At 38.5% G+C, this 23,425-nt stretch overlaps 1 protein-coding gene across 6 annotated transcripts in view; it reads right to left on the bottom strand.

The window, feature by feature from the left end:
• Nucleotides 1-23,425, bottom strand: part of Tanc2 (tetratricopeptide repeat, ankyrin repeat and coiled-coil containing 2) — a 311,126-nt gene that overhangs the window by 60,244 nt on the left and 227,457 nt on the right. For all 6 annotated transcript variants that reach the window (XM_055592099.1, XM_055592101.1, XM_055592102.1 and 3 more), the window contains 3 exons: nucleotides 12,907-13,138; nucleotides 7,167-7,333; nucleotides 4,260-4,867 (listed from right to left, as the gene is read on the bottom strand). In XM_055592099.1, the coding sequence (XP_055448074.1) occupies nucleotides 4,260-4,867; nucleotides 7,167-7,333; nucleotides 12,907-13,138 (1,007 nt within the window). The remainder of the gene's footprint in view (nucleotides 1-4,259; nucleotides 4,868-7,166; nucleotides 7,334-12,906; nucleotides 13,139-23,425) is intronic.

The raw sequence follows: 23,425 nt of genomic DNA, 5'->3' as shown, positions 1-23,425 counted from the left end.
CAAAAAACCCAAACCAAACCACCACCACCACCACCAAAACAAACCAAAACAAAAGCCCCCAAACTATACTAATTATAGGCAATCAACTCTAGTCATGAAGAAGCAAGTCAAGTGTGCAATTATAGTAAAGGACTTGTGTAATTTCCCCTTTATTTACTTACCACAGTATTTGCTACTCTTAGAGTGAGAAACTCAGGTCAAACTAACTTACGTTTCCATATTTTGATGTCCTAGGTTAAGTTGTATCAGCTCTAATATTAATTATATGAACTTCATAAGCTTACTGTGTTCAACTCAAATACTTAAAAATAAAGAAGCCAATTTTCTGTGTCAAAATAGCCCCACCCCAAGCAAAATGTGAATCTGAGAGCTGTTTTTAGGAGAAGCTAGATATCATGAGAGAAAATGAGGCAAGGAAACAGAAAAAAATCTATGAAAATTTATTCAGGCTGAACCTAATGTGGTACAGAAATGTTAAGAAGTAATTAAATAGCACCACAAGGCTGGTAGACTCCTGTTATCTTTCATCTACCCTCAAAGTCACTTAATGGGTTAGGTAGAAAAGGCTAGTGCCTATGTTTCCCAGCCACCTCAATCAGAATGCACAGGTCACTCAAATGGGTTTTCTACCTTCTTACTATTAGCATAATAGTAGGGATTAGTTTATTAGGTTAGTGGGTCACTCTATATCTCAATGTCCAATGAAATAAAACAGGACCAAATTAAATGACAGTGACAGTGATGAACGATGGGAAACAGACACAGAATAAGGCAGGGTGGCTCAGGCTTGTGAGCTCCCAGGCATACTTTTATAAAGACAGAAGACACTACCACTTTAGATGCCAGAAAGATGTTTTAGACAGGGCATGGTAGTGCATGCTTGTAATATTAGCACTTCGGATGCCAAGGCTAGAGGACTGTAGCCTGTTCTATACAGTGTGATCCTATAACAAAGGTTTGATGATATAGATGATTTCCAGCAATATTTTGCTCTTGTTTAATCAGTCAACCCTCCCCATACACAATTACCAAACCATGAAAGGAGATTGTTATAACCCATTTCTTTCTGTTATAATTATGTTGATGAAACATTAAATAATTCTATTATGTCAGATTCTGGGGCAACAGGCAATCTGGTACTTAAAATGGAGAAAATTCAACATCAGTTGGAGCACTGACCTCTAGATCTGCTCTTCCCTTTACCACTCCAGAATTTTCTGTTTAGGCAGAAACCACTTACTTAGGTAGTCTATTCCTGATGAATATCAACTAATTTTTTACATCAGTAGAATGTTCTCCTTGTGTCTAACCCCCTAATAAGGTCAACAAGTTTAAAGTGAACAGCTGCTTAAAGTCTAGAAAGTGGACTAGGAGAAAGAATGCTGTGTTGTTCCTGAGAGTTCTCTCTCTACACCCACGTGCAGGCCCTGGCTTACCTGGTGTGACTACAGGCACTGAGTTTGTCTACTCTGGCCAAAAGAGGACACGGGGATGCTAGACAGAACTAGAAAGAACATGGAAAACAGAAGGGAAAAATATACAAGAGATGGAAGCTAAAGGCTATAGAGACAAACCCTACCTAGCTAGAGTCCTTAAAGTAAAGTAATTGCAGTCAGTTTCTCTGAAAGGTTGGCGGGGATCTGCCCTGCAGTGAAATCCACTTTGTTGGCCCAGGGACTCTCAACTATGATATGAACACTTGAGTAACAAGGCTGATGTCCAACACTGAGCAGGTGCTTGAGTTCCAACTGAAATAAAAGCTAAGGACGGTGTTTTTGATAACTCCTGGTCTGTTTGTAAATTTACTCATTCCCTTTTAAAGAAAATATGATGGCCATTCAGCAGACTACCCAGCACCTGAAGTAAAAAGTGTCTGTACCAGTCTGCTGTTGCTCTTAGTTGATACACAATATTGGGAAAGCACACCTGTATAGCTATAATATACTGCATAAAAAACTATATTCTCTCCTTTGTGAGCCCTTGAGGATTCCATTCTTTGTAAAAAAAGATACTGTTAATTCATTGGTAGTTTGCTTGCCTTGGACCTTACATGCTTTTTAACCCTCTAATATATATATGATGAGAAAACAGATCAGTTAACAAGAGATTGTTTGGAAACTGGCCTCATAGTGTTTAAGTAATTCTAGATGAAATACTGTTTCTTAATTACACAGTTTTTAACTCTACATTTTAAGAGTCAGAGCAATATGAGCAAGATTCCCAGCAGTATCACTATCTGCCATTTTAGTTTTCAAGGTTTTAGTTAGCTAAAACTGGAAATATTACATAAAAAAATACAGCTGGGTGTGGTGGTGCATGCCTGTAATCCCAGCACTTAGGGAGGCAGAGGTAGGCGGATCTCTGTGAGTTCAAGGCCAGTCTGGTCTATAGCGTCCAAGACAGCCAGGGCTACACAGAGCCGGAGTGGACAGGAACTCCACAAGGAGAGCAACAGAGCCTAAAATCCTGGGCCTGGGGGCACTGCAGAGACGACACTCCAACCAAGGACCTTGCATGGAGAGGACCTAGACCCCCTCCCTGTTCAGAGGAAGCCCATATGCTTCTCAGTTTCTAAGTGGGTTCCTTAGTAAGGGGTACAGGGGCTGTCTCTGACATGAACTTAGTGGCTGGCTCTTTGATCACCTCCCCCTGGGGGTGGTGTAGCTGTGTCAGGCCGAAGAGAAAGATGATGCAAGCCAGCCTTGAAGAGACCTGATAGGCTAGGGTCAGATAGAAGGGGAGGAGGTCCTCCCCTTCAGGGAACTAAGGAAAGGGCATAGGGGAAGAAGCGGAGGGTGGGTGGGACTGGGAGGAGATGAGGGAGGGGGCTGCATCGGGGATACAAAGTAAACAACTGTAATAAATAAATAAATAAATGAATGAATGAATGAATAAATAAATGAATGAATGAAATTTAATTTAAAAAAAGAGGAAAAAAACCACAACCAAAAATATAAAATAAATAAATACATGAATAAGCAACTTGTAAAGTTAATTGTGTGTTTTCTGAATATTGTAATGAAACCTCCTGCTACCTTACTTTGCCCTGCCTGGGACCTAAGCCATTCCTTTGTCTATACTGTGTATGCTATAATCACTTAGTAATACTCGTAGCATACTGACTGTTGTGGTGCCTGGGTTCTAGTAAACTTAGTTTTATTTAACAATGTCCCTAAAGCAAAAGTGTAGTAATACTAATTGACAATTTGGACATGCCAAAGAGAATCTGTGAACTTGTTAAGTGTCTCTTTTAAGTGGAAAATATAAAGACACAATAAGATATTTTGAGAGACCACATTTATGTACCTTTATTACGCCATATCACTTTGTTTTATTGTTTTCAGTTCTTATCTATCTATCTATCTATCTATCTATCTATCTATCTATCTATTTACTGTGACTAATTTATAAATTAAACTCTATCATAGGTATATGTGATTACGAGAAGCTAAGATACATATAGGGTTGATTCTCTCTACAGTTTCAGGAATCTGTTGAATGTCAGAAGACATAACACTGGGTGCTACCTTACAGCAAAACAGTTTTGTGAATGTCATATAATTCATGCAAGAGACCCAGATTTTGTTACTATTTGCTTTAAAAAAGCTGTGCCTCAAAAATGCTAATAGCAGAAGCGTTTTGGTTTTTAACTAGTCACAGGACTAAGTTATGACATTCTTGAAATGTCTATTACTGCAAAGGCAGGGGAAGAATTGGCACACATTCTCAACACTTTCTTTGAATTTGTAGCCTGGATACTTTGCTTAATTCTCACCAGCAGTAAAAGGAAGGAATTACTTCTGCTTTTATATGGGTTTAAGGCTTGGGATCATTATGTAAATGCCAGTTCCTAGAGGATTAAACAGTTCCTATTCTTTCCATGCAAACATGCCTCTCTGGGAAAACATCCTAAACACTTTTCTGCCTAGCTTAATATCACCATCAAAATGTGGAACTAGCTGTCTAGTGAATACGCACGAAGGCTGAGAAGCATGACCACAAACACAGTTATCACAACAAGGTCTGGTGACCAGCAGGGCCACAGGGACAATAAAAACCCAGTGCTGTAGCGCTTCAGTCTCCTGTGAGGTATAGTGTGAGGAGCAGGCAACACAATGCCAAACTGGGAAGAGGCAGAGGAAAGTCTCCTCTGTGGGAAGTGTTCAACGAAGAGCATTTCTCACTGCTTTCAATATCCACCCTCCCTGCAATAAGTTTGAAACAGGCTCAGAATTCCTTATCACCGATCTGCATCTTACCTGGGATCGCAGAGAAATTTGGTTTTCTCTCCTTCTTCTCTCCAGATAAGCCATTCTCGAAAAGAGGGGTGGACAAACATCCGAGTCATGTCTCTGCGCTTGATTAGGAACATGGAGAGGTTCTCCATCCTTTGTTGAAAGTCTTCCCATTCCAGTGTGCCTTCAATGCTCCCAGCATTGATGGCCTGGAAGATATGCTCATCAGTAAGAGGGTGGAGAGAGGCCACTGCCACATTCAGTAGAGGCATCACCCGGTCGAAGGAAGACTGAGTTGGGAACTTCATATTGCACTGGAGTAAATAAACCTCAGAGAGTGAAACAGGAACCACTTTGTAGCTAGAGCTTTTTAGCACTAGGTAGCCTTTCTCTATGAGGTCAAATGTGAGTTTCAGGTACAGATATGACCCTTGACTGAGGGTCTTGAGATGAGAACTGAGCTTGCCAAATGTAGTATTGTCCATCTTGCCATTAAGTGAGATGTTATTCTGGATCTCCGAGCTGCTGTGTATCCGGTGCAGGATATAGGCCTGTAGGTCCTGGTCTATGGCTTCATTCTCTTCTAGTCGATCCAAAAAAATCCTATGGAAAGGCAGCAACTTGGTAATTTCCTAAAATAGATGGAGAGAGAGATAGAGACAGAAAGACCTTCAGTTTCCCCTAACTCTCTTATAAACTATTAGGTCCAAAATTCAGTCTAAATTTCTGAGTAGCCAAAGAAGAAAACCATATTAAGATTGATATCCATAGGCTAAAGCAAATTATGCACACAGTAAGAACATGGCTTTTCCTATTACTGATACTTTTTATGGGTCTTTGGAAAGGGTACTCTAGGATCAAACTGAAGAACATTTCTTCCCATTCTCTTTATTCATTATACTCTGGCTTAAATGAAACCTTACCACTTCACTAAAATGGTTATTGCCAAGAATATCAATAACCTTAGCCTTGCCAAATCCAATAATTAGCTTTTAGTTTTCATCTTCTCAGGGTCTCAGCAATGTTTTGACAGACGACCACATCTTCCCCCAGCCTTTGGGGAAATTATTTTTAGTGGCCTGCTCTTAAGACACATCCCCATTTTCTTATCGCACTGACGAGTTCCACCCAGCCAGTTCTGCCAGCTTCTTTCATTTCCCCGCCCACCTCAGGCTCAGGTCTCTATTAATTTTTCTTCTTCAGCCATTCTCATTCTCTAAAACAGTTCTAAATATCATCTATTTTGCCAGATTAGTTAATTCCTCTGAGTCTCTCTCCACTTTGTGTTTTGGTGTACCCAGCATTTATATTTTGATGTCTCATAGATAAACTTAATGTGTCAAAATAAAAATTATTAAATTTTATACTCAATTGCAAGACATTCCCTGTATCAACACATTAACTGCATCATCACTGACCCTGACACTGAATTCTTGGAGGCATCTGTGATCTTCGCTCATGTACTCACCAAAACCCTAGGATTCATTCTTGTTTTCTTGCTCGTACTCACATTCAGTCTGCCATCGAGTCCTTTTTCTTTTTGAATTTTACTATGTAGTTTTGAATGGCCTAGAACTCTTGATTCTCTTGCTTCAGCCAGAATGATAACATCACAGATGTGAAACTACCACACCTGGCTGATCAACTGCTTTTCATTGGTCTTCAGGAGTACTTCCCACATGTTTCCAAGATTATATCTCTTGTGTTTTCTACCACTGTTGCTAATTTAAGACATCAACTTTCCCCTGCTTTTCTGCTTATAAGCTCCATCCTCTATATTTTTTTACTTACACAATCAGAATATAGATATCAAGGAGAGTTTTTTCTATTTTTTATTTTAATTTTTATTAATTACACTTTATTCACTTTGTATTCCCCTGTGGCCCCCTCCCAATCCCACCCTCCTTCCCTCTTCTCCATGCATGTCCCTCCCCCAGTCCACTGATAGGGGAGGTCCTCCTCTCCTTCCTTCTGATCCTAGTCTATCAGGTCTCATCAGGAATGGATGCACTGTCTTCCTCTGTGGCCTGGTAAGGTTGTTCCCCCCTCAGGGGGAGGTAATTAAAGAGCAGGCCAATCAGTTCATGTCAGAGATATTACTATGGAACCCACTTGGACACTGAACTGCCATGGGCTACATCTGTGCAGGGGCTGAGATTTTTATTTTTTATTTTTTTAGTAAGATGAGAAACACATTTCCAAACCACATATGAACACAAAAGAACGGGAGCTACCGACTCTAAGTCCTTAGCCCAGTATTTTTTACAGACTCAATTCCACATTCCTTGTTCTTTCATGCCTTTAAGCTGTTAGTAGTGAGTAGAAGAGATAATTTAAAGAATATAAAACCTTATCTCTTAGTTGTATTAAATTTAACTTAAAGCCCTAATATTGCTAATATTTGCTGGAGGAAGGCATATGCACAGACAACTTTATAGTCATAGTCACACTACCAAAAATTGAGCTCAAATAGAATTGAAGGAAGAAGCAGAAAGTCTGAACCTCTATTGCAGGCTGAACTAGATTCTGTATAACATTAAATGATGAAAAGTGTGAAATAAAATTCAAAGTGTGAGGCATTTTTTTTTTTTTTGTATCACTACATCAGGATAAAGTCTAAAGAATAGATTCTCTTTTCATGCTATTTTTTTTCTCCTTTAAGACTGATCTTGAACTATGACCCTCTTTCTTCTGCTTCACAAGTGTTTGGATTACACACCTAGCCTTTTAATGCTATTTTTAGGAACATTTTATGAAGCCTTACCCAGAACAATGGGAATAGGAACTGGAGAGTCACATAGAGAGAATGTTTTTTCTAGAACATCTTTCTTAGGTTTAAGAAGAGCTAAGAGAACTTGGATCTAGAACTTTTTCAGTTTAAGCTCCCTACAAGTGAGATAATCTATGGTTCAAAAGTAAATAAACACATACCTGTAAACTGGTCCTAACTGTTACAATTAGTTTGAGCCAAGAAGGAAAATTTCCAATCATTTTACTTAGAAATGATACAATTGTATCCCCATAATCCGGTTTGTGAAATTCTGCTTCATTTAATCCATCAATTAAAATGATGAAATCTTCATCTGGGATTTTTCTCTCTGAGATAGAAAGAAACAAATTACTTCACAATTACCAAATGGACAGGTGAGTTCTCATTGCATCTTTGATCATATATCTGTCTGAAAAAAATTCATTAGAATACTCAGAGTGTATAACTTATTATAAAGACATGTAATCACTCATTTGGTGAATTAGTTGGTTTTTCACTAGGTCACACATACATGAACATGTGTATATTATAGTTTCAAGAATATCATTATTTTCATTGTGAGAGTCTGACAGTTGGAGTTTTGAGGGTTTGCATTTGGAAATCCACTATACACTGACACATGTAAAAGCTAAACAGACTGTGGTTGTTTCTATAATAGCTTAAAGATAATAATATCACACATTCTTCTGCGAATTTCTTAAAGCCTGAGGTGGTAAGCAGAACTTTATGTGAATGTGTTCTGGGAAGAGGGGATGGAGGGATGGACAGACCTGTCAGGTCAGATCTCAAGATCCTGGCAGCTTCCTAAATGATGAACACTTCTGGGTATCTAATCAAGAAACAGATTTAATCTGAACAGGATATGAAGTTAGGCTCAAAGATAAGAGGTCTGGACTACTATAAAGTACTGGTTCTTTTAATTTTTAAACATAAAAAATAAACTATACTATTTTATTTTACATAGAGCACACATTTTTTCAAGTTCTATGCAAAGAAATTAATTTCAGTTTACTAATATGACATCAGTTCTCAAATTATGAAGAGAAGTGTGTGTGAGTGTGTGTGTGTGTGTGTGTGTGTGTGTGTGTGTGTGTTTGCCAATGCTTGGGATTGAAGTGAGGGCCTTGTGCATGTTGGGTAAGTATTCTACCACTGAACTATACTCATAGGCCAGGTAATTTTAACTATTACTTTCAAGTGTCTATATTTCAGGAAAAGAAATAAAATACAGATTTTGGTTCTAATTTATAATAATGATTTTTTTTATTAAAATGGTATTAATGATGCGGTACTAAGAAAACACAACAGTCTTTCAGAGCCCCCTGCCCCCCCCCCAAAAAAAAGGGAAATACAGAGCAATTACTTGGAACTAACTGGAATTACCCAAACAATTGGGAATTGTTACATGTTTGATTTTTTGAGAAATCTGGCTCTCTGAAGCTTAACTGTCTTAATTTCCATAGAGAAAATGCCTAGGTGCATCTGGTTGGCTGAGCACCTCCTGTCGCACCAGACAAGTCCTATCTGCTGCAGGAGAGCCCACTAGTGTCAAGAGCAGTTGTTCAGCAGTTGGTGCAGCCTGAAACTGGCTCTGGCGGGAACGTTTCCCGGTGGAAACAGGGGAGTGTTAAAGTCAGCCTTCTTTCCAAGGGACTGCTGAAAGCTTACCAGCACACACCTGCCCCTGCCCTTGACATGCTTCCTAACTTCACCCAGGTGATTCCTAAGCTAAGATCTTCAAGAAGATAAAAAGGCTGATGATAATGCACCCATAGAAAAGTATTTTTTTGAAAATCATTTTGAACACTTCTTAAAAAAAAAAATTGTGATGTGATGTATGCGCATGTGTATAGAGTCAGTTCTCACCTACTATGTGGTCCCCAGAGGATGAACTCAGGTTTACAGGCTTGGAGGCAAGTGCCTTTGCTTACTGAGGAGCCATCTCATTGGCTCTGAGTATTTTAATGAAACCATTAATTTGCTAATAAAGCCAAACTTCGTTTACATAAATTTCCAGTAAAACACACTACTCATTCTATGAGTAAAATATGAGTATTTCTTCTTTCTACAGTGGGGCTAATATGGGCTGGCTAATATAGCTCGATGATAGCTGTGCACCACACAAAAGTCATGGATTTAATCTAGCACTGTAAAACCAAAACCAACCCCTCCCCAAAAGTCTCCTTTAATCAGGATGATATTATTTTAATGGCTTGCTTGAGATTTTCCTCCTCTTGGTAATTGTTACTTAAATGTTACTTCGGATGTAGTTTTATAAGATGTCAACAGGTAAGTTTATTTAAGATATCATCATACTTTTTTTTTTTTAAAGGACTTAAAACAAAAAAAAAAATACAAAGAATTCCCTAATGTTATGGACATTGTAAAACAATGAAAGATATTGCCAAAGAATTCCTTTTCTTTTGTCTAATGAGGTTTACCAGTTATACACATGTCAGTGTTCAATGGGCAGCCAACTACTGTCAATTGTTATAAAGTTGTTTGTAATGGTTTCTTTTTAAAAATATTTTTTTACAAACTGTAGTGGTATCACCTCTTAATTTATTATATTGATAAGGCATGTTTCTCTCTCATTTTCTTGAACAGTCTTGCTGAAGCTTGATTATTCAGTTTCCCATCATCTTTCTACTGCAACCATTTCTGTTCTTTGATCACTTTCTTCTTTATACTACATCTAAGTTTATTTTCCTAGTTTGAGTCAGAAATGTACACAGGTGATTTTATATTACTCACTCTGAAATAGTAAACAGTCTCTGTATGACCTGCTTTTTGACCCATAGGTTATTTAGAAGCAGGTTAACTTATACTTACGGTTTTATTGTTACTGATTTTTAATTTAATTCCATTGTTTTGGGGACGCATGGTGCAATATTTTAACTTTTTGGGGATGTGCACACCTGCAAAACACAGGCAGGTGGACAATCCTGGGTGTTGCTCCTTAGATGTTGTCACTTTATTTATTTATTTTTTTGAAACAGGCTCTCTCACTGGTCAGCACATGAAGATGACTGGCCACTGGGCCCCAGAGACCCACCTGTTCCCTTCTCTCCAGCAGCAGAATGACAAGCATATGCCTCTACTTCCCTTTCTGTTTTCATATAGGCACTGAGTATTAAACTTGTCCTTGCAAGTTACTGAATAAGCCACTCCCTAGACTGATTTTTGGCTTTGATTTTTGTTTGTTTTAGAGGTAGGAGCTCACTATGTAGTCTAACCTAGTCTTGAACTGACAGCCTTCTCATCCAGCATCCAGTGCTGGAATTCTTGGCATGCACTACCATACTCAGATAACTTTTAGACATTTTGAGACTTTTTCTATAGTTCAGAATATATTTTATGTTTTCCTGAAGAAGATAAATATTTTGTATTTATTGGGTAATGTTCTAAGCTGGTTGATAATTGTTGAAATCTATATCTTTAATTTTTTCCTCTACTTGTTTTAGTAGTTACTGAGAAGCATTAAAACCCCCATTATTAAACTCTTTGATCAGTTTTTGATGTATGATTCGGAAATCCTACATAATATAGGATTACTTTACCTCTTGATAAATTGGTTTTCATGTTTATTAATTGCCTTTACTAATATTGCTTGTCTAGAGGTCTATTCTGATGTAATAAACTACTCCAGATTTCTTATGGTTTATGTTTTATCCACCATTTATTTTTCTATCCTTTCATTTTCAGTTGTGTCATATTTGCATAACTTTATGAAGATATCAGCATATGGATCAGATTTCATTCTTAGTCTTGATAGTTTCTACGTTTTGATTTACTTACTCCATTTATATTTCACAACTAATTCCTTAATATGAATTACCTAATCTTTTCTATTATTTTGTTTTTCTTCTTTTGGGTTAATCATATAATTTTTAATGTTTTGTAAACTGTTTTTTCAATTGCTGCTCATGATTTAAGGGTGAGTAGAAACCCTCAGAATAAGATGAAGTAATTGAACTCATTCAGTTACATTAATAGGAACATTTAAAGCTGGTTATAGAGAAAAAAATTAGTAGATATATCTTGTAGTAAAGTTTTAAAGCATGTTATTATGGTTGAGAATTGGTGCTGACTCAGCAAACATCTGTAGATTCTCTTTGAACACCTATAAAGCATAGCTCTTTGTATCATTCCCTTTAAAAATATCCATGCAGCGCCGGACTGGTGGCACACACCTTTAAGCCCAGCATAAGGGAGGCAGAGGCAGTGGATCTCTGTGAGTTTGAGGCCAGCCTGATCTACATTGTGAGCTCCAGGGCAGCCAGAGCCACACAGAGAGACCCTGTCTAAAAAAATCCAAACCAAACCAAAACATGCATATGAGCAGTGTCCCCTTTTATATCTCTATTCAAAATGTATTTCCTAAAATATCTACCATGTTCAAGGAGGAAAGATAAGTATGAATGATAAAAGTTGAACACTAGTAAGGTTCTAAATTCAGTTGCACAGAATTTAGTCAAAAAGGTAAGTGTAGAAATAGCTAATACTTGTACAGCACAAAGTTCATCTGGCAGAGAGTAAATGCTCGTTAAATTTTAAGAGTGTATATACATTATATATACACACACAATGTGTTGAATAGCACAACTGAGGTATTTAATCATTATTTTTTTTGTTTGGCTTTTAGTGCAGACAAAAACACTGGAGTGGCTTAGTGGGCTAAGGGACCTACGTCTATACCTGCTGACCTGAATTGATTCCTAGGACCCACACGATAGAACGACCCAGAACTGATTCCCACAAGCTGTCCTCTGAGCGCCACATACAAGCTGTGGTATGAGTGCACCCACACAAAATAAATAAGTAAAATATAATTGAAAGAAGAGCACAGAGGAGGGTGAAGAGACAGCTCAGGGGGTAAGAGCACTTGCTGTGCAAGAGCTGGAGTCCCAGCATTGATGTAAAACGCCGGGTATGGCTGCACATGCCTATAAACCCAGTGCTGGTGGGGCAGAGACAGGAAGATTTGGGAGCTCAGTGGCCAGTCGGTGAGAGAGCCTGTGTTGGGACAAGGAGGAGAAGTCTAGAGGAGGACACCTGCTCTCCCTCTCTGGCCTGTACACACTGAGGTGCAGCCCTTCACACCAACTCCCTCTCCACACTAAAACAAACAAATCAAAACTGAACAAAGTGTAGTAGAGACAGGTTTAGGAAGGCATGAGTTGGCTTAAGGAGATGACTGTTTAAGCTTCAGCAGATGCCAGGGCTGTGAAGAAAAAGGAAGGAAAGGCATGAACACGAGAGGGAGAAAGATCTCACTAATTTCATTTTCATGAAAACCACTAGCTTTTCTGATACAATTTATGTGCCACAAAATGGCCATCTGCCTTTTTACATACCTTTCAAAGTGAGCAATGAAGGGGTCTCTGGTGTGAGTGCTGAGGTAGACAGCCATGGGATGCCTTGTTTGCACGGCTGGGGTAATAACTATGCTGCAGGTATTTTCTAACTATAGAAGTTTCTTCCGTAACAGTGAGTTGGTGCTGCAACCTTACTGATTCATTCTAATTCCACAGAAAGGATCAGAAGCTCGATTATCTTTATTATACGAAAACGGAAACCATTTGGAAATCAAAATGAGAACTTTTACAAAGGAAGGAGGAAGGATCAGTTTCGACAGGAACTTGTTCTTTTGAAATAGGGTCCTGTTATATTGCCTAGGTTCATCTTAACTTCCTGGACTCAAGCAGTCCACCTACCCCAGCCTCTCCCAAGTGCTGGGGCTATACGTGTGCCCTATCACACGCCACCCAAGAAAAGCCTTTTGTAAATTGTAATCTGTAAACAGCAGCTGTAGCACATTTAGTTTTAGCAAGGTAATAAACATAATCATGTCTATATCACAACCCAAGTGAGCAGGGCTCCTCTGGATCTCATCTGTACCTTTGTGAAGGTTCTCCAGGGGCTCCAGGACGCCCCTCCGGAAGGAGGCTATGGGATCTTGAACGCAGGACCGGAGGCTTAGCATGCTCTGCAGGTGGGGCTCCCGGAGAAGCTGTTCCCGGTAAGCTGTCAGCTGAGGTGAGCGGCAGAGCAGGGCAGCAACATTGTGGACAAATTCTGGTACCAGGCAGGTGTAGGCATTGTCTGCTTGGCAGTAGTGATAGGCAACCACCTATGGGGAGTTGGGATTGCAAACAGGGTTATCAGCAGCTATGGCTACCATATGACAATTCCCTAACACTCCTTGGTTCCCCCACTTCCTCATTTTATTCTAATAAAAAGAAAGGCCACCGACTCAAGTGTACACTTAATGCACGGTCAAAAATTAGATCATGTTCTTTGCCTACATATATAATGACCTAACATTAAATCTATAAGTAAAAATAAGAGACAGGACTGTAAGAGACAGCAAGCAAGACTGAGAATGAAGATGTACATTAATATTGCTAGCATTTATTCAACACAGTAGTACAGAAAAGTCTACTCTTGTAACAAAGGATTAGAAATAAAACAACGAGGAAATCATGTTACTCAGCAGATACACATGCTTACATCACTTTTTGGTACAGCTGTATTTTTTTTTAAGGATAAGCCTATAAAATAAAATAACTTAGATTTTAAGGTTATTAGTGAGTATTTTCTGAAAATCTAGACAGAGGAAAAGTACCAGAAGTAGATAAAAAAAGGAAAAGAAGTGTTTTTTTTTTTCTAAATATGGGTTTAAATTCTAAGAGTTTATGAGTCTTAATAAAACATTTACGTTCTGGGCTGCCTGGCTGCCTGTTGTAAGCTGTTAGAATTACATAGAATTTACTCCATATCTTCTGTCTGGTTGTTCTTTTTTGCCTCAGAAGCAGGTGCAAAAGAAGGCTTCCTTTGTTTTGATAAGGTTGCACTATGTAGCCCAGGCTGGCCTGGAATTCCTGATCCTTGTGCCTCTGCCTCCAGAGTATACCATCATGCCTAGCACAGAGGGTGACTTTAATCACATCACTCTTTTGTCTCATCGATGCCTAGAAAAGTAAGAGGGCACTGTAGAAAGCATGGTAGCGGTAGGGGAGAATGATGTGTGGGAAGAATGTGACACGGTGCTCAGAACACAGAAAGAGAGCAGTAACCTCTGATTTTGCTATCATCGGCACCACCACACAATCACCTCCACACCCCTCTTAATCTTCACTATCATCACCATGCTGTATGTTCACTTTAGCTACTAGCTTTGTGCCTACAGATAACTCAGACATCCTGGTAGCGCTCGTGGATGAACGGGGAATGCCACAGAGGAGTTCTATTTTCAAAAACATTCCTAATCTATAAGTGTCGTCATCTCTTTAATATATTCTGTAATGCCAACACTTTTAAAACTTTTAAAAATCTTTCTCATTAAGCATAAAGGAAATTAAACAACACCGGAGAGGTTATTGCACATTCAAAGCTAAAGACAAGAACTGCTGGTAAGTGAAGCAATGAAGTCTGAGCTTGACAAGAGCACTAGAAATCAAAGAGAGTGTTTAAAAAAGCCACTTTTTTTCTTTAGGTGCATTAGTTTCTGCTTTGTTATCTATCTTAAAGACAGTGTAAGAAGCCCAAACAGAAATCTTGTCCTCTGCGTAAAGCCAGTAGTTATCATCTATATGGACACAGATCTCCACACGATTAAAAAGCAAATAGCAAACCTTTGAATCAGTATGTAACCTCATCATATTTTGCTACAATTGATTCCTGATGTCGAGGCAATGTACAGCTCAGCAAGCCTTATATGATTTGCCTTTTACCTAATTTAGAGGGTATCATTCTATAGATGAAGATTATAAAACTTAGAAGAAGGGTTCTTTTTCCGATTTTGTTAAAAAATCGTAGTATGTACTTAGAGGACTTTTTTTTTCCAGTACTAGGAATCGAGCCCAGGCATTTGCTTTTCATGGCAAGCACTGTAACACTGAACTGTACTGCAGCCTTCATATGTGTACTTGAATTAATGAGGTTTCATATAACAAAAGTCAGTGTTAAAGTTATACATTCTAAAGCTGCCTCTCTTTTAAATTTAGTATTTGGCATTCCAAATATAGAATCTTGATTTCTTCGAAGAATTCAGGTTAGAAATCCACTCAACACCTTCAGATTTGCAAGGTTACTAACTACACATTTCCAAGTAGCTATGTAGTATGGGTAAGTCCATCAATTCCATCAAAACTGTGTGATAGGCACGGATATGTCTCAGACAAAGTGCTGGCACCCATGTAAAAGCAGCTGTGGGTCAGCACACTCAGTGCCAGGGAGGACTAGCTAGGCAGCTTCCTGCCTGTTAGCATAGCTTATTAATGAGTTACAGTTTCAGTGAGAGACCCTGATGCTCGTAGAGGTCAAAAGAGGGCGTCGGGATCACTTGGAACTGGAGTTACAGACAATTGTCAGCTGCCATGTGTGGGTGCTGGGAACTGAACCCAGGTCCTTTGGAAAACCAGCAAGTGCTCTTAGGCACTGAGTCATCTCTCTAGCCTTCCAAATTATCTTTTGATATTACCTACAACTTTTCCTACATATAAAAACAGGAAGCAGGCCTAGACAAATGTACTTTTTCCTAGTCTTTCTTTTTAACCAGTGATCAAAGGCACATTTATACAGCACTTTAAAGCTTTGAAGAAGTTATACTCATTTTAGTTATAGCTTATTAGATATGGCTCAGATAATCTACCTTAATAAACCAGACCAGCTGGCACAACCTTTTCCCTGGATGCATTCTTATTTTTCAAGATCTCTTGTTACTTATGTTAAATACCTAAATTTTTGTATCAGAATAATTCTACACAAAATATATCTGAAAAGACTAGAATTATATTACTCATTTGAAGGAAGACAGTAAGTAAATGTTGTGTTCCTCCTACAAGGGAAGAACAAAAGGGGAGGCTGGTAGGCCACTATACCAAAGGATGGAGGTCAGCACAGTGGTTTGATTGGGGACTGGTAAAATGCTTAAGTGGTTAAGATGACTGCTACCAAGCCTCAGAACCTGAGGTCAATGCCTGGGACTTACAACTCCAAATGTTATCTTCTGACCTAGACACCTGAACACACACGTAATAAATTTAATACAATATTAAAATATTTTGATTGGGTTAGAGATATAGCTCAGTGGGCAGAATGCTTACTTAACATGAATGATACCCTGGTTTCCATCTTTAGTATTGCCAAAAGCTTATGTGTGTGTGTGTGTGGGGGGAGGGCGAGAGAAACAACTTTTGATTTAATGCTATATCCAGTAAATAATAAAATATATCATAAGCCTTATCAAAGAATTGAGTGTCAGCAAGTCTTCCAGGCTTGTGTTAAAAATCTCAGGCCTTCACACACCATTGAGCATTTTCTACTTCAAATGAATACCTATGAAAGAATTAAGCATATCTCATACTAAGGAAGGGCAGTTTTGATTATCTGGAATTCATCTGGACAGAACAATGTAGCTTACATAACAACTGGCATTTGTTATCTTTTAAATTCTAGAGTGACAATAGCTCTTCCTTTGGGTCAGCTCTCATATTCTTAAGCCCATCCACCATTCAATACTCCTGATTTATTTATTAGCACAATCCTTCAACTATTAAGTCAGTTTAAGAAAACCAACCAACCAACCTGAAACTCACTATGCATATGAGGCTGGCCTTAACCTGATCCTCCTTTATCAGCGCCCTGAGTGTTGAGATTAAAGTGTGAGTGACTGGGGCTAGAGGGATGGTTTAGCGGTTAAGAGCACTGGTTGCGCTTCCCGAGGACCTGGATTCAATTTCCCGCATGCATAAGGCTATTCGGAGCTGTCTGTGGCTCCAGTTCTTCTGGGTTCCTCGGGCAACAACACGCCATGCACAGATGAACACGCAGGCAAAACACCCATCACATAAAACAAAATGTGTGAGCTGCCACCACACCAGTCACTTTAGTAATTTCTAGTACCTGAAGGCTCACTGTAAATAACTACTGTTTTATTCCTTAATCTTCTCTCTTAACTCTGATTCTAATTTTTACTCTTGGACTAGAGGATAAAAATATTTCCCAGGCTTGGGTTCTGTTTCAGTAATTTTCTAGTTTAGAGCCCTACCTTCTTTTTCTCCTCTTTTTAGTTTCATTTTCTTTTAAAGCAATGAAACTTTCATTTTTTAACTTGAACTCATTTTAGACTTACAGAAATATTGCAAAAGTAGTACACAGAGCTTCTGTTGATTCCTCACCTAGCCTCCTTTATTAGTATTTTATATAATCATAAAAGCCAGTAAATTAACATAATAATTTTACCTAAAAATCCTAAACAACACTCAGTAATCTTGCCTAAAGACATTACTCAAATTTAGTGTTTCCTGTTCAAGACCCATTCAGGATCCTGCACAGCATTTAGTTATTTCTTTTTTAGTCTCCTTTCATCTATAAGAGACATGTAGTCATTCATAACTCTGACATTTTCAAATATTGACCGGTTATTTTATTAAAAAGTCTCTCAGTTTGGGTCTGTCTAATGTTCTGATACTTCTTGGGAAAAATACCATAAAAACAGTGTTGTTTCCTTGATGGATCAACTCATAGGGTTCTTAATGTTGGCCTATCTTGCTATTGGTAAAGCTGACCTATTTTACTTGAAGTTAAGATTCAGCCACTGTAAAGTTGGCTATTCTTTTTCTGATTAAAAATACCTTTGGAGAGATTGTCTGGAGATTATGCAAGCCCCGTTTCTCTTTAAATATTTACCCATTAACTTTGCTATCTACAGTGGATTTTTTTTTCTGTAGCGATAATTACTATGGTGCTTGATGATTTTCCAATTTCTCTTCTTCTACATTACTTATTTAGAATCCTACTGGAACAAAGAACTGTCCTGCATATATGTTGTAATGAATTATTTTAGGTTGAAGTATATGAGTATAAAATCACACTCATTCATACTATATATTTTTGCATATATATGCACATATAATATGAATACACATGTAAAGTAAAAAAAAAGAATATTTAATAACTTTTCAGTGTTGGGAATTGAACGTGGGGCCCTGTGCATGAAGACAAGCACTCTACCATGGAACTACATCTCTAGCTCTCACGTGCTTCCTCCTCCCTACCAAGATAAAGTCTCCCTACACAGTCCTGACTAGACTGGAACTCCTGACCCTCCAATCTCAGTCTGCTGAGCACTATGGTTATTATAGGGTGCACCACTATCTTCAGCACATGTGATTTTTTTTTTTTTAAATAAAGTATTTTGGACCTCACTAAATAGCAACAAGAGGAGGACTACTTGGGTCTTATTATAGGAGTTTGGAATTTCTTCATTTAACACCAATTTATGTGCTAAATCATTGTGTTAATAGTAGTGAACATAGTGGCTAACATCTAAGCTCTGACCCATTCTACTGTAAGAGGCCGATTAAAGACAAACAACAAACAACGAAGTTGACAAATACACAGTAGGGTTCTTTTCTCTATACTGGTATCATGAATGTAGAAGAAATCTGGGTCAGTGTGAATTTTAGAAGACAAAGCCCCTAGACACATAAAAACATTATTTATAGTTTACTTGCTGCTTGACTTGGATCTCATTTGTCCTCAACGTTCTCTTTAAGAACACCCACACCAATACTAATTAATCTTCATGTCATTCATTGCCTTGCATATAATTCCCTCTCTCTCTTCACCCTGCCCTGTGTGTATGTGTGTCTAATATATCCATTATTAGGTTCAACATGCTTAATGTTACCAGATTGTCAAAATGATGACTGCTATTGCTGACAGCTTTAACAGGAGCCAACAACCGCTTCCAAGAACCAAGATCACTTGACATTTTCCTTATGCAGTACAGGAATGCCAAAACAACAATGAATTCTTACATCTATTTTTTTTTTTGAAAAAAATCTAGCTTTTGTGTCTCCATGATACATTTTAAAAGCAGTTAAGTTTCTCTAATTAGCTTATTTCATATGCACATATTCTTTTTTTGTGGTTGTCTTAGTTGCTTTTTAAATTCTTCACATATATTACATCCCAGCCACAGTTTTCCATACTTCTGCTCCTCCCACTCCCCTACCCCAAACCTCTCATTTCCCCTAAATCCATCCCTCCTCCATGGCATAACAAAGTACAATAAGACTAGGCATGAACCCTCTTATCAAGGCTAGACTAGGTGACCCAATAGGAGGAAAAGGGTACCAACCACAGGCAAAAGAGTCAGAGACAGCTCTCACAAGAACACCAAGCTTCGCAACTAAGATATATATGCAGAAGTGCTAGCTCAGACCCATGCAGGGTTCCTGATTGTTGCTTCAGTCTCTGTGAGGCCTTATGAGCCCCACTTAGTTGATTCTGTGGGCTGTGTTCTCCTGGTGTCCTTGACCCCTCTGGGTCCTAGAATCCTTCCTCCCCTGCCCCTTCTTCAGGATTTCCCTGGCTTCACCTAGTGTTTGAATGTGGGTCTCTGAATCTGCTCCTATTAGAAATCATTCCATTGACTTTTTTTTTTTTTTTCCCCATTCGAATTCGGTTCTCTCCTGGGTCTCTGGGCTGACCAGCCTTTGGTTCCTGGCCAAACACACAATATTAGGTGTGGGCCTCAAGATAAAAGGGTCATTAGTTGGCCATTCCCACATGTTCTGTGCCATCATTGCTCCAGCAAGCACATCCTGTAGGCAGGACACATGTTAAGTTGAAGATTGTGTGGCTGGGTTGATGTCCTAGTCCCACTGTTAGGAGCCTTATGAGGCAGAAGAGATGCCTAGGTTGTTAAGAGCACTGGCTGCTCTTACAGAGGATCTGAATTCAGTTTCTATTGCCACACAGTGACTTATAACTGTCTGTGACTCCAGCTCCAGGGGATCCAGCAATATCTTCTTAACTTAAAGACTAAACACTAACATGATAAGAGCTGCTAGCCACGTAGAAACCTTTTATCGAAAAAATATAACACAGAAAAATGACTGAAAGGTGAAACTTCATCATAATTTTCTTGCTTTGAAGGCACATTCAATGACTGATAGAGTTCCCAAAAGAATCCTCAGCAAAGATCCTTCTTGTCAATAGAAAAGCAGCAGTAATGTAGGCTCTTGAGCAATGGTCACATCTTTTACAGAATGAGGACAATGATAATATTCCTACACACACAGGCTTTAAATCCTAGTTCTGTTATCTATTAATGGCATAACTTTGGAAAAATAGTCACTGGAATTAGTTTTTTCTCGGACATAAAATGGAGATAATAATGACTACCATATACGGTTAAGATATAATGAGGTTTAAAAAAAGCAAACAAAACAAAATACCAAATAGTTCAGAGTCCCCATTCTTAAGTCACAACTTCAGTAAACAGAAGCCAATGCACTGCTATCCTGTTAACAGTCCTATTAATTTTATGCATTATGACTACATCAAAGTAACAAACATAAAACCTGGAAAACCCACTTTTATCCTTGGTGAGTTTACACACACAGGAAAGGCTCTGACTGCATCTAGGCCTCTGCACTTACTACGTACGCTCAGAAGACCTCAAGATGTTAACTGGAGACACAACCCACAGATGCTGATCTAGCAGAATCTGTTACAATCCAAGCAGAAAGTGCTTTTTCAATAAACAGGACTGCTTTAAAGTTCTGACCAACTCTTCAGTGTCCTCCACTAGTGAGCACAAGAAGCAGCAAGAGCACTATGAAATACCAGTGGTGATTACTGTTAGAGGAAATGACACCAAGCTGACTCTCAAAATATTGACTTGAGAATCTCATTTAGAAGTCAGATATCCACTTACTGGTCTGTTATGGTGAGAAGCACGACTACTGGCTTCTGCTCGGTGCTTCCACAGCACGAGCTTCTACAGCCAAACTGTACTGTGGCACAATTACTAGGATGATAGTCATGTTTCAACCAGCGGCCATTTCTTTTTCTTTTTCTTTTCTTTTCTTTTATTATTACTAGTTACATTTTATTAACTCTCTATCCCAGCTGTATCCTGCTCCCTCATTCCCTCCCAAACCCTCCCTCTCTCCCTCTCTCCCTCCCTCCCTCATCTCCTCCCTGCCCCTTTCCAAGTCCACTGATTGGGGAGGATGAAGTGGAAAGGATAGGAGCTCCACAAGGACCAAATATGTCTGGGCACAGGGGTCTTTTCTGAGACTGACACTCCACCAAGGACCATGTATGGACATAACCTAGAACCTCTGCTCAGATGCAGCCTGTGGTAGCTCAGTAACCAATTGTTTTCCCATAGTGAGGGGAACAGGGACTATTTCTGACAGGAACTCAATGGCAGGCTCTTTGGCCTCCCCACCCCCCAAGGGAGGAGCAGCCCTGCTAGGCCACAGAGGAGAGCTTTGCAGCCAGCCCTGAAGATACCTGATAAACCAGGGCCAGACGAAAGGGGCCATTTCTTATACAAAGTTTAGCATACACTTAAACATGTTGTATCCTTACATGCAAAATGTATTTATAAGTTGTTTTTAGAATTCTAAAATTTAAAAAGTATTTTTGAACTAAATGTAAATAGTCACTAATTTTCAACTTAAACAATAGTTAACTTTTTTGAATATTAAACAAACATCGAGTCTAAGGGGAAACTTACTGTACAATGTTTAATAAAAAATTAAAAACATCCCATCTCAAGGCATAAAGACTCATTTATAAAGCTGACACAATCATGAAATTTAGAATGTGACAATTTCTTATGAAAGAATAAACAGTCACTAATATTCTACTTACTATATTTAAACTTTTCAAATATGGAAAGTAAGTATCTTGGGATTCTTTCCTTGGTGAAAGAGGAATTAAGATGTAGCAAAGTAGAGAGATAGAGCACCTTTTATTTTCTTGGCACCTACCTCCATCTGACATATTATGTATTTGAGTATTGTCCCTCTTCCATCGTGAGAATTTATGCTATATGTTGCCGAGGCCATTTGTGTTGTGTGACTCAGTTTGGATTACTGAACATGGGTTCCAAGCACATATTCTAAGTGAATAATTGTATGTAATGCTGGAATTTCTTCAGCATTTATCTATTTCTGTACTTATTTAAATTATTCTAAAGAACAGGCTAGACACCATATTTAGAAGAAAGCAGAGATGTTTTCTATAGTCATGATGAGTTGAGAATGAATATGAGGGGAATCTGGGACTGTTCCGGAGGCCTGTATGACCGTGTACTTACTAAAAGAAATGATTAACAACCCCAGCCCACTGAGTTTCACTCTGTAGCTTAGGCTAGAACTCACTGTCATTTAGTCTTTCCCCACATTCCTAGAAGCCTCCCAGTGCTGGAATTAAGACCCATCATGCCTCACTTAGAATGTATTCTTATGAGGAAATTTGAAACTGGTAATGTTACATACCACTGTACAACCTCAGACAAACACAAGAATGAAAAGTACATCCTCTGGAGGATGAAAGTAAGAAAGAGAACCCAGACTAGAATTTCCTATCCAGCTGACTACCTCCCCAGCATCCACAGAAAAGAGATGTATGCTAAGTAGAGACACTGGGAGAATCTAAACTTTGGGATACCAAACACAGGGCAAAGTAGAGGCTGGGTACAGATTTAAAAACAAAGGCCTCCAGTAAAAGTTATATAGTAACTATTGAAACCCCAGCCATATTCTGACCAGCTCTGGAATGTTGGCATTCAGTGTGTACACACACACATGCACACACACACACACACACACACACACACACACACACACTTTTTTTCTTCAGGTAAAAGGCTGGAGAACTGTTTGCTAAAGGATGTAAACAATTTATAAAAGAACTCACCTAAGATGTATGAACACTGAGTTGGTATTTCCAATAAAGGATGAATCATCTAAATGCCCTTTGTATACTTAAACAAACATGGCCACAGGGAATCTCTCTCTCACTCTCTCACATGCACTCCCCATACCCCCAAGAGAGAGGGAGAGGATGGGGGCTAGGTAGGGAGGTAGGTAGGGAGCGGGGAAGAGACAGAGAGAGAGAACATTAGAGGAATAAAATTTTAAAATGCTATATAAACAAGGGGACAATTACAGAAAAACAAAGAGCTAATTTGATATTAAAACTATGATAGCCAAAAAAATTTTTTAATAAAAGGGCTGGAAGATAATGTTGAGAAACTCTATCAAAAGGGACTGGAGATGTATAGCTGAGGTGATGGGTGAAAACGTCAACCGCTAGTTCTAAACAGTATTTGCTTTTCTCTGTGCATACGTTATTTTGAGAATAATAGGAAATTTAAATAAAAAATATTAGGTACAATATGGTATGGTAGGTGGAGCTCTGAGCCAATAATAAAAATAAAAACTTGTTTAATTATGTGGTGATTTTGGCTAATCTGTCTAAATCCCTTATCTATTTATTAGAAGATTTTGTTTCTAAGTCTTCAAAGTTCTAATTCCATCATATATATATATATATATATATATATATATATTTTTTTTTTTTTTTTTTTTTTTTTTTTTTTTTT

This window comes from Psammomys obesus, unplaced genomic scaffold (genome assembly GCF_907164565.1).
Source record: "Psammomys obesus unplaced genomic scaffold, mPsaObe1.curated_primary_1811, whole genome shotgun sequence".
Lineage (NCBI taxonomy): Eukaryota > Metazoa > Chordata > Mammalia > Rodentia > Muridae > Psammomys > Psammomys obesus.
The sequence above is the reverse complement of the archived record's forward strand: the minus strand, read 5'-3'. Positions and strand labels throughout refer to the sequence as shown.